This window comes from Salarias fasciatus, chromosome 14 (assembly GCF_902148845.1).
Source record: "Salarias fasciatus chromosome 14, fSalaFa1.1, whole genome shotgun sequence".
NCBI lineage: Eukaryota > Metazoa > Chordata > Actinopteri > Blenniiformes > Blenniidae > Salarias > Salarias fasciatus.
Genome location: NC_043758.1, coordinates 37,265,643 through 37,283,474, shown reverse-complemented (window position 1 = coordinate 37,283,474; position 17,832 = coordinate 37,265,643). Strand labels below are relative to the sequence as shown.

Sequence of the window (17,832 nt, the reverse complement as noted above, 5' to 3'; positions counted from 1 at the left end):
CTTGCTTGATAGTTGCTTTCAAACGATGGTTAAAGTTTATTTCCGTAATCGGAGATACAACAAGCGGCAACGCTGATGCGGAAGTGCAAAAAGCTGTAATTCCACGGAAATTCCAGCAGGGGGCGATGATGTTGATTTTAAAAAGAGCCCCGGTCTCATTGGAACCCATTCAAAAATGCCAATTTTCAAAGTGAAAAAAAAAACATATAAAGCGCCCGGTTTCAGAACATGTTTTGGTCTCTATCACTAGTTTCTACAACCGTGCTGGCTTCACCAGACTCTGATTTTCAGATAAATCATCTGTTGTTTTTATATTAGGAGTTAAAGTTTTGCATAAATCGCCCTATCACAGCGCCTCCTCTGTCCCTGTGATGCGATCACGTGACGGGCTGGACCAATCACATTTACATCCGGTTTCAAACGTTCAATATGGAGACGTCCTGCTGGACTCGCTGAAGTCTGCAGCATAGACATAATCTCCTGTGTATCTGTCTGCAGCCGAGAAGGGTCTGTCTGCAGCCTGCAAGACGGAGGCGTGTCGTGTAGCGACGTCACGACACGTCTCTGTCTTGCAGGCTGCAGACAGACCCTTGAGTACACCCGCTTTTTTTTTTTCATTAACAAAAGACACAATACAATACAAACTCTCGTGGAGGAAAAAAAAACAGTGATACTTCCAGTTTTTCTTATGTCATACTACATACTGAACACCAATAAACAAAAGCACAGTTGAACAAGAAAAGAAACAGAGACTAGGGGGGCACATAGATATCTAAAAATGAACTATAAGTTGGTAAATGTAATTCTAAAGAAAAGATGAAAAACCAGAGGAGCTAACCATACAATGAAAAGTAGCTTAGAACAGGAGTGCCTTAGAAATCATATGAGAGATCATACTAGCTGCCTTCCAGTCTTTTAATCTAAGCTGAATAATACAGTTTAAATTCATTCATAAAACATGAAAAAGAGGGTTTGTTCCCTCTCCATTTACTACAGTGGATGTGGTATTTGGCTAGAGGGATGACAATATTTATTATATTGGAGTTAGACGAGCTTAAATTGTCCATATAGTATAAGGTGTGGGTAATGTTTAAGGTCGAAATCTTTAGTTTTAAAGATAACCAATTTTTAATACTAAACCAAAATTGTTGTGAATAGTGACATGAAAAAAACAAATGCCAGTACACCCGCTTGGGGCGCTGCGCAGCGAGAAATACGGCCGCCATCTTGGTCCAGTCGAGAGGCGCAGACGCTCCAGTCATTTGTGTGGAGATTCAGCCGGAGCTCTGCTGTGACACCTGAGTGTCGGACGGTAGCGAGCAGGGCTCAAGGAATAACTTTTCACAGATAGGATTAAACATTTTTTCAACATTACACCCGACTGTAGAGTAATTTGCAAACAGCTCGCTTATTCAGAATCATAGAAACTTTTAGAAACAGATTTGCATTCACTTGAAAAATGAGAACTGAGAGGTTCTAAGAAACTTTAAGAAATAAAATAGAAAGAAAAAGGAAGAAAGTGAGCTCTTTTTTAAGATTATTTTGTGGCGATCTCCTGTTTCATTTTGCAGATTTCCTAAAGACAGAGATGTGAGGAAGAAGTGGGAGATCATAAAAGGAAGGAGAAATTCACAGCAAGTGACTCGTCTGTATAGGGAGCACCTCAGAGAGCAGGATTTCCACATGACAGGACAGGCTGTCCGCCTTAGAGATGGCGTTATTCCATCCATCTTTTTTTCTTTTTTTTTTTGCACATATAGTCAAAATAATATGACTATGTGCATGGAAACAGGGAAAAAAAAGCCGAAAAGCTTGTACAAATGCTGCTCCTGTACAAACTCAAAGTGAAAAAAAAAGAAATGACCATGTAAAAGTCGTACATAAGAAGATAAAATCGAGCACAAAAATAGAAAAATAAAGAGAAAAGAAAAAAAACTGAAATCCTACAAAATGTAAACGAAGAATAAACAAAACAGACAATCTAAAGCAATTCCCAGGTATCTCATGTATCTCTCATTGTGTTTGGATCAGGTCAGATATTGCAATATTTAAATTGTTCTTTAAGTTGCTTTTGTAGTTGAACATAGATGAAGTAGGGACAGGCACATTAATATCTATATTATCCCCCATTGGTGACAGAAAAATACCTGATTCCAGCGTTCACAATGATCACGATAGAGAGAATCCGTCCAAACAGATGCCCCCCCACCCAAAGTAGGCTGTGAAAATCAGGCTGTTTGGAGGAGGGCTCCTCAGAGCCACTTTTTAGACCACTCAAACTACGAACATAGGATGAATTTGGGGCAAACAAACTTATATACTATGTTTTTGGGCTTGTGTGACCCAAATGACGTGACTGAAAAATAGCATAATAGGTCCAAAATCGAACAAACCAAAAATATTCTATCTGGCTAAAATGTTAGTATGCTTGTTTGCACAGTCTGATGGACGTAATGAATTGTTTTAAGTTTTTATTTTGTTAAATTAGTGCAGATTCAGTGTAGTTGTGAACCTTCTCCCCTCCATCTTCTAGATTTATCAAAGTCCAGATGCGAACCACCGACACAGCCAAAAAGGGAAAGTTTCCCAAAGACTCTCCAGGGAGGAGCCAGGAGAAGCCTCAGGAGTGAGCGGTACCAAGCTAACCCCTGGTTAGAGTACTCTCAGTCCAAGGATGCAGCATACTGTCGTCATTTTTCCCTTCCAGAAACTCCCAAGACTGTTTACTTCATTTGATGGATATGGAAATTGGAAAAAAGCAACAATGAAAGACAGTGGTTTTGCTTCTCAGTTGCTGTATATCTCTGTTTGGGTTACTGAACAAATCTGATAGATAAAACCTTAAAAATAAAAAGTTGAAAATGTGACAGCAGTGTAAATAGTGTAAATTCTGCTGAACATGAAGCAGTGTTTTCGCTGTTCTTGTTTTTGCTGTTCTTGTTTTATGATAGTTCTTATTTTGTGTGTATTACTGTACAGAAACAACCTGTATGAACATAGCTACAAAATATTTTTGTAGTTTTTTCTGACTGGAAGCTAAATGTATTCATATGGGACCTCTATCCAGGTTTATTGTGATTTTGATGTTGATACAACCAATAAAAGCAATGTCCAGAGCCTTGTTTAAGTGCCATGGCCCGTTGATTTCCGTTGTGTATTTATGCTGCTGACCTTATTACAGTCCATTAGGAGAGTTTTTTTCTTGTACAAATGTGGAATTGTACATGTGGAATATACAATATGTTCTAAGTTATGTACTAAGTCTTGTAAGCAGGAATACTTCAGTGTAAATTGTCTATTTCTCATCAAACTACGACCACTGCTTCAGTTTATATGCATCTGATGTAGGTTGCCACCCCGAAAAAATTCCCGCCCCCCTCTTGCCACGTAATAAATATTTCTCTAGATCTGCCCCTGCACTCAGAGTACAGCCAGAAGATGCACTCAACACTGTTGGAACTGGGAAAAATGTTTGCAATTCCTTAAAAAAATGCAAGCATGAATGCCCGAGCTGAAACAAAATACCCACAAGTTAAAGGATTAGAAGTTCAGAAAGTCAAACAAAGTGCTGTTTAAAAAGGTTCACACAGTAAGAACAAGAAATACTTTCTGTGAGGGGAAATACTAAACTACCAAGGCGTCCAGGCACGTCGTTCACCAGTGGATCAAAACAGCAGGAGTCTGAAGACATCGCGTTGAACGACACAGTGAATTGTTGCTCCGAGCAGAATATAAGGAGCATCAAACTAGTTTTGTCTCTTGTTTCATTTCAGTAAGTACACAACCAGTCTAGACTTTTTACGTAGGACACACACACGAAGCACTTTCACAGATTTCCGTTGTGTGTCCGCGTGCATGTGTGCGCACGTGCCCCCTCCCTGTTGCTGCTCCTCCGGGCGGAGCGGCTCTTGTGTGGCGTCAATATAACAAGACTCAGATCTTCAACATTCTGACTACAGCATCCCTGATCCTGAGACAGAGTTCATGGGATTTCAGTTTGCGTAGAGATACTCACTTGTACTTGTACTTGTGTTCGCGTGGCCATTAGGTGACTGTGGCGACCAGCATCCTGAAGGTGACTCTGTCCTGGGCCTTGCGGATGAGATCAGGCAGTGGGCGGTCCTCGGAGACTTGTTTCAGCCAGGAAATCCTCGGACGGCCGCGGGGGGCGCTTCCAGTCGTTTGGCGGACGGAGGGTGGCCTCGGCGAGGATTGCTTTGGCAGGAATGTCATTGTCAAGGCGAGAGACGTGTCCGAAGAGTTGTAGACAGAGATACACCAGCATTATAATACTACACTGCTAAATAATATTCCATACAAATTCAATAAGTTTTGTTACTCTCTTCTGGTTTTCAGACCTTTTTTTGTATTCTTTTTTTTTGTTTGTTTTTTTGTTTTATAATTCATTTTTTTGTGTTTGAAATAAATTCTTTCATTCAGACATACAAGTTGCATTTTGTTGTCTGTGGATTTGTTCTCTGCACATTTGAGTCGAGTGTAATCAGATTTCATTAAAAATAACTGCAATGAAAAGACTATTCTCTGGTCTGCATAATAATGTAATGTGATGTAATTGGGCAGCTGCTGTGTGTCAGATGTTTATCATTGAAGCTCTGTGTTGGTGTAACGTCACGTTTGTCTGATAATGTTCAAAGTCATGAAGTGTGGAGAGCCAGGTACCAGGCCCTGGAGAATGGGACACTGCCTGCAGGAGGAGAGCAGAGGCTCAGACTTCACTGTCCAGGAGAGGCTCCATCCACCACAGCTACATTCAGCTGGACTGAAGTGTGTGTTGTGACACAGACCAAAAGCCTCCACATTCAGCAGCTACTGTGATTAGATTCCTTTTGAAGCATATTTTCACAATCAATGTTAATAAAAGCAGCTGTGGAACCCCTGCTTTAGTCAGATAATACTGTCCACATAACAAAGGTGGTAAAACAGACGATGTGGGTGTCGTCAATAATAAACATTACACGAATCACAACAAAGCAAACCTTTGAAATATACAAAAAAATAAAAAATAGTTGTGTAATAAATAACTTTCATAATGTGTTCCATCCCTGAGACTGACTGAGGATGATAATATTATTTTATAGGCTTTATTTGGCGTGCTCTCCCTGCCTTCCCTCTCTTCTTCAGCTCCTCTCAGCAGTCTCCTTGTCTTGCATGTTGTGTGTTGAAAACTGTTTTCTTGTCTGTACACATCTGTTGATCGTCTGCCCGTCCTGGCTGAGGGATCTGTCCTCTGTCGCTCACACTGAGCTTTCTGCCAGTTTTCCCTCTTGAGAGTTTTCTTGGGAGTTTTTCCTCAATGGATGTGAGAGAATAAGAACAGAGGATGTTGTTATGAGAATAGGATAGGGTGATAATATCATATTCCTAAACTTTAAACGGATGTTCGCCTTGATAAAGTTTGTCCAAATACAGTTGCCGTAATGAGCTGTCGTGCTCATGCTGCGCATGCGTAGAACCAATTCATGTTCCGGGGTGCAGATCACAAGACAAGAGACCCGCGTGTTGAGAAAGTTGCTCTGAACTGGATCAGTTCTTCTCCTCCTGATGAGGTTTGACGAGTCCGTGAGTTCACAAGTCCAGAGAAGAAGGAGTGTCGAGAAACGGGCTGAGTGTTTGTGTCTCCAGAGGAAACATTTCATCTCCTGCAGGAACAATGACTCCAGTTGAGGCTTTGAGAGAGTTTATTCAGCAGCGACTCACTGCTGCTGCTGGAGAAATCTTCACCGCGTTTCAACAAACTCTCCTCCACTACGAGAAGGAGATGAATGTTCAGGACAGACTGCTGGAAATCACAGGAGAACTTCCAGTCCCGTTCTCCAGAGCAGGTATGTTAAAGTGTGGATGAACACTGAGTCTGACTGCTGGAGGCTCGTTCCATTTCTTCTGAAGCAGCAGACAGAAATGAGGCTGCAGCTGCTCTTCTGGTTCCAAGTGAAACAACAGGAGTGATTTTAGCTTCAGCGTCAAACAACATGTGTATCAGAAACGCTGTTTGCAGACAGAAGCAGTGATTTATTGAGCCTCAGTCTGAGCTAACATGCTAACTTGACTGTGGTTTCTGCAGCTTTTACGGTGAATGTTTAGAATAGAGACATTAGCAGGTCTGCCGATGGGGGACAGACCGCTGGAGAAGGTGAGGTCCAGGATTTAGCCTGCTCCAGACCAGGATCAGGTCCAGGATTTAGCCTGCTCCAGACCAGGATCAGGTCCAGGATTTAGCCTGCTCCAGACCAGGATCAGGTCCAGGATTTACTCAGTCTCACCCCTTTTTCCAGTCAGAAGATCCCACAAACCAATATTCACTCTGTTGCTCTCTACACATTGTTATCACATTCAAACATTCAGCTGTGTGTGTGTGCGCATGCGTGTTTTCACATAAAACGATTGGTGCCTGGTAACCAGGCTGTGGTTAATTCGTAAATACATTAAAGTTTGATGTATGAATTAAATTTTTACTTTGAGTTAAAACCAGTGTGTTGTGAGTCAGCCTATAGGTGAAGGTCATACTGTGACCTTTGAACTTCGCACTTCTTTCTGCTGACTGCTTCACTGACTGACAGTCATAAAACAGGGAGGCTTTTTGATCAAATGTCCTCATATTGGAACTGAGTGAAGCCTTTGGATAACAGAGGAAACCAGAGGAACAGGAGAGGTGGGGGTGGGGGGTCGTTAGTCGGGGGAGGGGTGTGGTGAGGGGTTGGGGCTGGATCTTCAGAGGAGACTGGAGAGGTCCAGCCTCCTCTAATGCTTCCATGAGAACTCAGAATCCACTGATCTGACCAGGCTGATCATCGGGTTGATATTCTGCATTTGGTGTGTTGGTTTTGGCCCTGAGAAAACCACATGGGTCTATCTGTCATGAGAGCTTCCTGTTCCGGTGGAGAGGAGGACGCCACTCTGGTTGTTGTGATGATTCTGTGTGTTCTCATCCTGGCTCGGTCTTTTGTGCAGCCAAATCAGCCTGAAGCCTCTTGTTTTGGACTGGATGAGCCTGGATCAGTCCTGTGCCTCAGTAAAGCTTCAGCTGGCCTGGACATTACAGGAACTCTGACAGAATAAGAATATAACGATATAAAAATTTTATATCAGGGTTATTGTGACCACAGTTATGACAGTTATCATTATTATTGAGGTATTGTTGCAGTGTGGTCAAAATTAGGGCTGGGCAGTATGGCAAAAATTTCATATCACGGTTTTTAAAAAAATTCATACCGGTTTCACTGTGTTTGATGGTATTTTTTTTCATGCAAGAGTCTTGTTACACACATTTTCTTCTAATAAGAAACTAATTAGTGCAGTTGATTGGCTTTAAATGGCCCATTTTACTAGTATAATGACTGTATCATGTTTTTTTTTATGTCCAGATTGCGTGATTGTGATCGTTATCTCGACCTGCCTCTTGTTTTCTTTTATTTGTTTTTTTTTTCTCTCATGTGCAGTCCCTTTAGCTGAAGCCCGCCACACACTACAGGATTTTTTCAATCTTCCCCGATTCAGACACCACACACTACAAGACAACAGAGGACCGATCGCACTCATCTTCCTCTCCTGATCTTCTGGTGTGTGGTGTCGCTCTGGAGCAGAACACACACCAGCAGATTCTTCAGCCGAGAATCGGCTCCTCACTCTTCCAAATCTCGCGTCGTCCAACATGACTTTGAGTTGTTTCCCTTCATTGCTGTTTTTATATTCAGCTCCACTTTCAATAATAAGTGGAGAACTCATTCATTCCCTCAGTTCATTCATTCACATCGGCATCGCTCCTTCAGTGCAGACCCCCCCCCCCCCCCGCCCGCGCACGGAGCACGGACTGTCGGGATCTTGTTAGAAAATTTAAATGTTCCAGTACAGAAGAGGGAAACATAGTTTCAGATCATTTTATTATAATTTACCCTCCACATTTAATAATAATTCATCTTATTAGCTAATCTGTTTGTGTGTGTGTGTGTTTTTTTTTGTTTTGTTTTTTTACTTTTGACTCCCGAGTAGAGCAGAAGAATAAAGTTATTAGCAGACCGTGTCAAATAAAAGCTACTTTTTTAAATCGCAAAATATCTTAAATCATTCTTTATGTCCACAGATTTGATAGTTTACACCAGAATAAAAACACGTTGAGCTTTGATGAGGTCAGTTTCATTATAGTCCGCTCTGTCTCTGAAGGCACGGAGTCAGCGGAAAGTTTTTTTTCTTTTATTATTATTACTGTTTCTTCCCCATTCTTCCGTGATGGTTAATAACGGAGGTTAATTAAAACATTGGGATTATTGCAGGACTGGCGGAGATGCAGATATTAGATCGGAGTTTGGGTCTGAATGGAGGAAGTCCAGTCCATCCAGGAGCGACAGGATCAACCATCACTTCCTGTACAGCTGAGTTTAGGAGCTCTGGCTTTTCTGTTTCACTGTCATGTAGTGAATATATTTCACAGACATATATTCATCCAGCTCTGACAGCTGTGAGTGGATTTTTCAGTGGCACCTTGGTGAGACGGAGCTGTTCATCCAGTCAGGAAGCTTTATTTCGAGGGTGTGGACAGCTCTACTCGCCTCTCGGAGCTCCACACACTACAGGATTTGCGATCGGAAATATTAAACATGTTCATTATCTCCGATCTCCCCTTCCGACGCCTCCCGAGAGGCTCCGACCGGAAAAAATCTCTCGGAACACACCGCACACTACACGCAGATCGGACCCGAACTCATTTGCATACTCCCGACAACCGGACCCCGTCGGCCTCGATCGGGAGGAGAAGATCGGGGCAAAATTCGGCCGATTATCCTGTAGTGTGTGGAGGCCTTAACGCATCTTGAATGGACGTCTGACTGCTGCTGCAGATTGAGCTGTGGATGTGGAGGGTGTGGATCTTAGTTTATGACATTCCTGGTACTCTGATACGCGTTTTCGGCTCAGGCGGTGAAGCTAATTGCTAGTGTTAGCACCGCCGGCTACCACTTCTGCTCGACAGCATTTTGCAAAAGATAGTAGTTTGGTCCACGTCCGACCTTTAAAAGCCGAAAAACTTCCAAACCACAGACGTGGCTCCTCGTTTCGGTATTAGTTCCTCTGGGTAAACAGCGTGTGCTTCACTTTGAGAGCTCTCGCCGTGTGCGGCAGTGAAATGGGTCCCCGCTGAAACACTTCACCGCTGCGGACGTTCCGGACGTTGTCTGGGCTGTTCGCCGGTATTGCGGTATATGAAAAATTCATATCATAACAAAAATAAAAACCGGTATTCAGTACAGACCGGTATACCGCACAGGCCTAGTCAAAATGTTCCAAAATAAATCATTTAACAACAGTTTTATTGAGCAACATAATGTAAAGTTAAGAACAACACAGTCAAATGTGAACATATCTGCAGTGCAGGTGTTTAGAACAACATGGTTTGCGTCTCCGTCGAGGATATTGAAGCCGTTGCATCACTCGGTCCGCTTGCTTGCACGTCCACTCTGTGAATAAAGGGGGAAAAAAAATAGTGAATTGGATCATTTAGTTGAGCCTAATGAGAAGGATGGCTGAATAGTACAGCACTTAACCGCATTTTATCTGTAAGAAATATGTTAATAATATAGTGTAATCATAATCACTTCAACAATTCATTTCTGCTGGAAATGCTTCACCTAACACGGTTAATGCAGTATTATTACTGTTGTGGAAATTCTGTTAATGAATGCACCAACGATGAGTTGCTCATGATTCCTTTTATTCCAGTTGCAACAGGAGAGAAGCCATCACTGCTCAGGCTATGTTCACACCAAAGCATTTGGTTCGACCTAAATGACGTGGTGGAGCCGGGAGCGACAGTGTGAACACGTTTTTCACGTTGGATCGACCTACTTGTGGGTCCAGCCGGGGCCGCCTCGAGGAGGAGGTCCGAGGTCGACCTCGGCTCGATCGAGATGCGGCGAGAACACGGTCGCTCCCCGGGTTCCAGCCAGCTTTCCTCGTTTGCCGCACTTTTGTCCGTGTGAGGCTTCAGTAACACACGACACGAACTGTTGTCGAGCATGGCGGAGAGGAGAGCCTGTCTTCCTTCTGAAAGTCGGCGATTTGTATGGCCTGCAGAAAAATCATGTACAACATAGGGCTGGACGATATGGCCAAAAATTTTATCACGATTTATGTCTTAATTTCGGTCGATACGATACAATTCGGATATCAATAGAAATAATACAAAAGCCTCAGAAAAACTGTTAAGAATCATGTGCTTAATGTACTACCTGTAAAACTAGAAACTATTTATCCAGGAAGCTCCTCCAGTATAAAATTTTAGAAATAAAAACTACAATAAATTAAATGTTTACCTTTCATTTAAGAAATATGAAATCACTGTCAAATAAACGTAAGTTTAACCTTTTTCAATATAAATAGCCTTAACTTTACACTTAAATACTGTTATGTTATTGTTATAGATTCAAACAAAGGTGCTTCAACCAGGAAGAAAAATAAAAGTGCTCAGAATTTCTGCAATAAACAGAAAAAAGAGTGAGCAACAACAAACATAAATATTACTGGGACAGGGAATTGAAATAACTGCCATACACTCACCTTTTCAATATAGCTCAACTTTTAAACTACAACACAGTTTTTCTTATACATTTAAACAAAGGTGCTTCAACCAGGAAGAAAAATAAAAGTGCTCAGAATTACTAAGGTTAAGTACAGAATTACTTAAGGTTGTAGTGATTATGGTGACACTGCGGTGAATCCCTGTACTGTTTATTTATTTATTTATTTTTTTTTTTTTGGGGGGGGGTAATTTGTCTTCACTGTTTCAGCGTCTTGTAAATTGTAGACGGTCCCTTAACCCCGCAGCACCACCGGCTGCTCCTAGAAATCAATATTGTTTCTGATGCTTGATAGACACATACTTTTAATAAAAATGAGCTTGTAGCATGTCGTCCAGCTCACAGCGACGGGATGGAGGCAGGCCTGGGCGATTGTATGATCGTGATTGGTGATCACGATTAATTTCCAGTCAATCACGGTGATCAGCTGTGAGCGCATATACTCGATCAGACATGGCAGAAATGTGCGTGACACAGCCAGTCACAGTCGACTTTTTCCTTCTCAACTTCTGCCTGTAAGTTGTCTGATAAGTAAAGCAGCGAAGCAGATGAAGTCAGCCGTGCCGTGGTGTTATCCTCTGAAGATGAGGCTGCTGTTGACAGGAAAGGCTGCTCCACGCCGCACCGCTGCTAGCACGCCGAACCGCAAGGAGTCTGGTCTTTGGAGTCCAGGAACTACTTGTGATACAGTTTAACTAACAATCGTTCAGTTCTTCTCTTTTACTGAAGAACCGGTGCATCATTGAACATATGCAGTCGTGGCGTGGTCTGTGGCCCTGGTCTGAATGAGAATCTCCTTGAGTTTATTCCAAATGTTTCAGAAACCAGAATATTTGTCTTTACGCGAATATTGACTGCACGTAAACGTAGCCAGTGTCGTCTTTTCGGGCCACTGCACCATACGAGCAACATTCTAAGAGGAGCGAAACGATCACATGCGTGATTACTTTTGTCTATTTTTTTTTGTATTATTGTAGTTACATTTTAAATCGAATCTGTCCAATCTAGAATATTTAAATTTTGTACATTTGTTGCAAGCATTAATGATGGCAGCAGCATATTTAGCATCATAGCTTGAAAATAATGTTTACATTCCAAAGCACCTTCATTATCCCCAGGCGGTTTCTTTAGTTTTTTAAATTTGATTTGATTTGATTTATTTATTTATTTCATTCATTTAAATAAAACAAAAAGTGAATGCAACATACTTGCATCTGCATACTTCAGCACAGATATGAATGAAAAGGTACAGAAAGAAGCAAAAGCTTATAATATCTGCCCCTTGTCAATTCAGAAATCCTTTAAACTTCTGATGTGCGCGCTACATACAATACATAACAAAGAAACAAGTTGTCATCATACAACACAAATTTCAAAGATGTCCTACATGGCGTCTTTGTATCTATCCATCAGAATTAGTTTCACACTCTTTTTGAAACAATGGATGGATTTTGAGGTTTTGATTTCACACTCAAGGCTGTTCCATAGATTTACACCGTGGACTGAGATACACCTTTCCTTTGGTTTAGTTCTAAACTTAGGTTTACAAAAAAAATCTGATCCATCTTTTATAGCAACGAAAATCCTCAGGGCCATAAACCAGTGGTCCCCAAACTACGTACGGCCCGCCTCCACATTTGATCCGGCCCCCAGAGAGCATTTTAATTTTTTTCATATACCATATTTTCCGCACTATATAAGGCACCTAAAAGCCTCAAATTTCCTCAAAAACCAACAGTGCGCCTTTTTTTGTGGAAAATACGGTAATAAAAACCACCCGGTTGTCAGTCCGAGCTGTTTGACTGCGCCCGCCGCAACACTAGAGCGGCCGCGCTGCGCTGCAGGTCCGTGCAGAGGAGCGTCCTCAGTCCAACTGGCTCTGATATGCTGCTTTACTCACTATTGAACACATTTCCACTGAGAATGGAACCACCTGGATCACCAATATGTATTTCACTCATACAGAACGTGGATAATTTTTTTCTCCCCTTTTATACTGGACTGGACACTGTCGCCATGTTTCTAGAATGTTCCTGTTCAGCAGTGTGGCTGCACACTTCTTTAAAGTTACCTTCAGTGTGAACAGGGCAATGATAGTGAAGGTGGCTGTTATCTGAGCGTCTGAGTAAAAGAAACAACAGTATATGTATCGTTTAATGTGAGGGGGGCGTGGCCAGGCGACTCTCATTGAAATGTATTGGTTTAAAAAGAGGCGTGGGACACAAAAAACTGTGCAGAGCGCTGCTCCTGGACAGGATTCAATAAATTAATTTACCTGACTCAGAGCACGAACTGCCGTGAGGCTGGGTTGTCTGTTCTATGGGCCTTATAATGCGGTGAGTCCTATATATGAAAAAAGTAAAGAAAAAACCCATTCATTGACGGTGTGCCTTATAGTGCGAAACATATGGTATGTGTGTTTGCATTTAATAATAAAGTTGGACTTTTACAAACTGACCCCGGCGTCAAGGGGGAGCCGGGGTCAGTTTGCGTTGCCCCCTCACACAGACTCCCCCACCCCCTCAATCAAAGTACAGTATTTCATTAAAAAAAATAAGTTTTCAGTATCTTATGTGCTTAAAAAACAACAGAAAATTCTGCTGGCTTGGTCAAATCAATGTGAAGTGTTGTGCTATTCAAAATACAAAAAAAGTAGGAGACTCCAGCTCTACTAAAGGTGAGAGCTGCTTATTTTATCCTTTGTTTTGTTACCATTTGTGCTTTTTAGCACTGTGGTTAATGATCATATGTTGTTGGACATCCACAGGATCTGTGGATTCTGTTTTTGTGTTGCTCCGTTACGTTTTCTCCACCTATGTGTTGAAACCCATTTAACTCAATAGAAAGCAGCCCAAACCGCCATTTCGGTTGAAAATGCACGTTAAAACCGTATTTGTATAATTTAAAAAAACACTTCATAAACATAATCATTTCATCAACCCGTACGACGTGTTCAAAAAAGAAGCTTGATTTGGCAGAAACCCGCCCAATCTGGCAACACAAAGCCGCTCCGGTCAGAGCTGTTTTGTGCAATTTTGGAGTTGTTTGACTTTCCTGCAGTGACCAGGTACAAAGCGTTCATTCTTCTAATGCGTATAATGACTGCACCACGTTGTTTGTTCTGTATTCTAGCAGACAAAGTAGAAAAATAGAATATTAAGGCAAAAACATGACACAGATTTTATTTTGAAATCACTTATTTTGGAACAAGTATCGCGTTTCCTTCCTGCACCCGACTTGCTTCTATCTGGTTTGACGCCCCTGGTTTGTTTATGAGGAGGCTGATTTACAAATTCACACTTCCCAAAAGGGGTCCTGGCTCGACCCAACTCGGTGTGAACACGCCCTCAGTCAGTGTGAGTTCTGCCGTTCCGAGAAACAGGCTCGTATTTATACTCCTGCATTAGCATGTCTTAAGAGTCTGTCCTCAGAGAGGAGGGACACATATTTTAACATATGAAGTGACAAAGGAAACAGGAGCTCCAACAGCCCAACCCACTTCAGCCCCCTGTGGCTGCCGATGCATCTTAGAAGAACAGCATACAGACCATCGATACCTTCTGGAGATTACGCCCGGTCAGGGGGAGACACATCTGTTTAGCATATAACAGGACAAACAGGAAAGAAACCCCCATTTGGGTTTGCTTGGTGTCGGAGTCCAGGGGGGCCGTCTGCATAGGAAGTCTGCTTACAGCTGATAACCATCACATGCATCAAATACATAAACATTTCCATTACATTACAAATGTTACTCCCCAACACTGTTTATCATTATTATTTTTTATCATCACACACACACACACACACACACACACACACACACACACACACAGCGTGCACAGTGGAAACATCACGCTGCTTCCTGTCCGTGTCGAGTGCAGGGAGACCTGCAGACACCCTCTCACTTCACCTGATCAAGTATCTTGATGCTTACTGTTAAGAAACTTTAAACGTCCGTGTCCTTTACTAAAGAACTAAATAAACGTTAGACTGACAAACCGTGACATGTTCAGCTCAACGTTACCTTACACTCACTGTAAGGTTGTGTGGCGGTGGTCACGGAGATTTGGCGTGTTTCCTCCCTTCGCTTGGACTTTCTTTTGCATTTTCTGCGGACTGGGTGACCATCTTCTGTCAGTTTTCCTTCTTCATTCTTATACAAACCCGAATCAGTCCAGACTTTGAACTTTGTCCTTTTTAAGGGGAAAAATCTCCGCTGCACTGCATGGCCACCCGCCGCCATTCTTCTGCATGCAACAGCCAAAACAACGCAGGATGAGCATGCGCGCCTGTGTGTGAGGGACAGTGGGACGATCGGAGCAGGCGCATAGTTCGTCTTTTTCAGGCAATGACGCGCATCACCGTGAGTTATTGATGAAGTGAGGTAATCAAACACAGTATTTCGGTAATTTAAAAAAGCATGGTAATGATTACCATCAGGAATTTTACCACGGTTTAGCATTTTACTGGTAACCATTACATCCCTATTACAGAATAATGATGTGTTCAGGTGTTGCTGGGAAAAACCATGTCTGAACCACGTCAAACTGTAAACTTCTCAGTAACGTTTGAGAGCTGAGAGAAGCCAATGTAGCATCCAGACAGCTTCCTCATTTATTCTTCAAACCTCACAGCTGCTGTCAGGTTTCTATAAAGGAGCAGTTTAATTCGTTTTAAATGTCTGTTCTAAATGCAGCCTGTCCTGTCTCATCCATCCCTCACTGTAAAACATTCACATCCGTCTCATCAGGGACTTTGTCTTGTTTCCCTCCAGAGAGTCCACAGCAACACATTAGTAACCAGAAGACCAGTTCCAGTGGTGAGCAGGAGGAACATGAAGCTCCACACATTAAAGAGGAGGAGGGTCTTGTTGAGATGAGCGTTACTGATGGTGGAAGTGAGGATTCCCACCCAGGGGTAGACATTAAGGGAGATGTATTACTGGCCCCCTGGGCCAGTGGATCTTGATGTTCACTGGCCCGGACACGCACCCTGAGCGTGCATCCTCTATACAGGCAACTTGACATGACGCTGTTGTCACCATTGTAACTGAACCACTGGAATTTGTCATGTATCAGTAATGAAAACTCATTTGTTTCGTTCAATGCCATTTATTTTAGTACTGCTACAGCAGAACAGTATGTGCACTCAGAGGTACCGCCCACTTGACTTAAAACAATACTTTAAGTAGTTAGTGCTCAGTGTGAATGGCACTATGAAAATGTAAATAAAATACATCTATGATAGGGATGCAAATTATTGAGTAATTCATTAATCGATAGTTGTTTCGTCTTATCAATCGATTATTGGTTAATTGATAAGTGGCAATTTTTCTGCGAAGCTGAATTTCCCTCTGAATCAATAGGTTCCTTTCTACGAAAATGCTGTCTTTCCTATGAAAGAGAAAATGCAAATCATGTTCCTTAATCAAAGGTTTATTCTTAATAGAACAGCCCATTCACAAATGGAACAATGCAACAACAACAACAACAGTACTTTGAGGATACTTGAAACATGAAAATAAATAAGTACACTGTCTGTTACAAGCAAAAATAGATATAACAAAAGTGAAGGTGACTTTATCTTGAAAATAAATGAGTGCACTGTCTCTTAGCAGTATAAAATACATAAAATAAATTCTGAAAGGAAATTAAGGCGTCTCAATTAGGCTTTTAGCAGCATTTATAATCCACCTTTAACATAAAATACAGGCTGCTCATAAACAACTAAAAAAATCCCTGACAATAATGGATGTGGCCATAAACAAAACAAAAACATCCATGAAATTGTGGCGCTCACTGTACAGTGTGAGACTCATTTATTTTTGTTTAAAAATATGAGCATATTGACTAAGGATCGACCGATATGGCTTTTTTAGGGCCGATGCCGATTATTGGCACTTAAGGAAACCGATAACCGGTATGTCGAACCGATATTCATTTGCAGTAAAAATGAACATTTTGGCGACAAAATTTAGCTGTGGGTGGGACATTGTCCCACAGCCCAGAGTAGTGGCTTCAGGCAAAGAGAGATGTGATTGGCTCAGTGGAAAACACTTCGACATTCATTGTACTTAGGCCTTTTGCTTTGGTTCAGTTTGGAATTTTGTGATTACTTTATTATTATTATTATTATTATTATTATTATTACTATCGACACATGTAATTATATTTATCACACACACTCACAATAATACAGTCATATCTCATCCATAACTTCCCCAAAACTCCAATATTCAACCATCTGTCGCTGCTGATAACAACTCTGTCCTTCATTTTCTTGTATTTTGTCCCCTGTATGTCCGTGTACTGTAGGAATGAAAAAAAAAAAAAAGATTAAAATAAACCATGGAGAATCCTGGTTGAACTAAAGTTATCGGCTACTGTAACGCTAAAAAATACTTTAAAATCAGTGTCATCATTAATCGATGTGCGTCCCCGTCGGGGGCCAGTCATTTTTCGGCAGGCAGTCTGTTTTCGGCACGGTAACCAGTCAACCCCCCAGTCGCCACGACCAATTCGGCCCCTCGCGTCTACTGTCACACACTCACGCCACACACTGAAAAGTGGAAAAAAAAAAATTATCCGTAGGTCTGTGACAGGCTTGTTTGATTCCTCCCGGTTCCATAACGGCGGCGCACCAGACAAATTTACTGGTCATATTTTTCATTTCTCGCAAGGAATTATGGGAAACGTAGTCAAGACAACGGACTGACAACCGGGTGGTCTTTATTACCGTATATTCCACAGAAAAGGCGCACCGAAATATAAGGCGGGTCTTGAGAAAATTAGAGGCTTTTAGTGCGGAAAATACGGTAAATTTATCTTATCGTCTATTGGTGGAAAAAAGGCCAATGCCGATGATTAGAAAAATGCCAAATATCGGCCGATATTTGGTCTATCCTTAATATTGACATGGTCAGGAGTGAGCCTTGTGTGCAGCCTATTCACAGTTAGGCCGGCTGCTGAGAACGCTCGCTCAGCAGGGACAGACGTGCCAGGTATGGCCAGGTATTCCCGTGCACAGTTTGCCACTCTTGGGAAATCTGCCTTCATTCACCTTCCAGCATGCTGCAGGACTTGAGTCAAGGAGAGGTGGTGGATCTTGAAGGAAGTTGTCCACTTCTTTTGCCACATCATCAGTGCTCCTGCCTGTGTATTTGTCACCCATGAGAAGAGCGTAGGCGCTGCGTCATTGAAGCACAGCTCCCTGGACTGGCTCTGCATCGACATCCTCTTGATGGTCT

The 17,832-nt window shown here is 42.0% G+C and overlaps 1 protein-coding gene across 1 annotated transcript in view; it reads left to right on the top strand.

The window, feature by feature from the left end:
* Positions 1 to 5,505: 5,505 nt before the first annotated feature.
* LOC115399958 (zinc finger protein 8-like) overlaps positions 5,506 to 17,832 on the top strand; it is a 21,356-nt gene continuing 9,029 nt past the window's right edge. Inside the window, exon 1 of the mRNA XM_030107624.1 lies at positions 5,506 to 5,843. Coding sequence (XP_029963484.1) covers positions 5,672 to 5,843 — 172 coding nt within the window. The 5' untranslated portion in view covers positions 5,506 to 5,671. The remainder of the gene's footprint in view (positions 5,844 to 17,832) is intronic.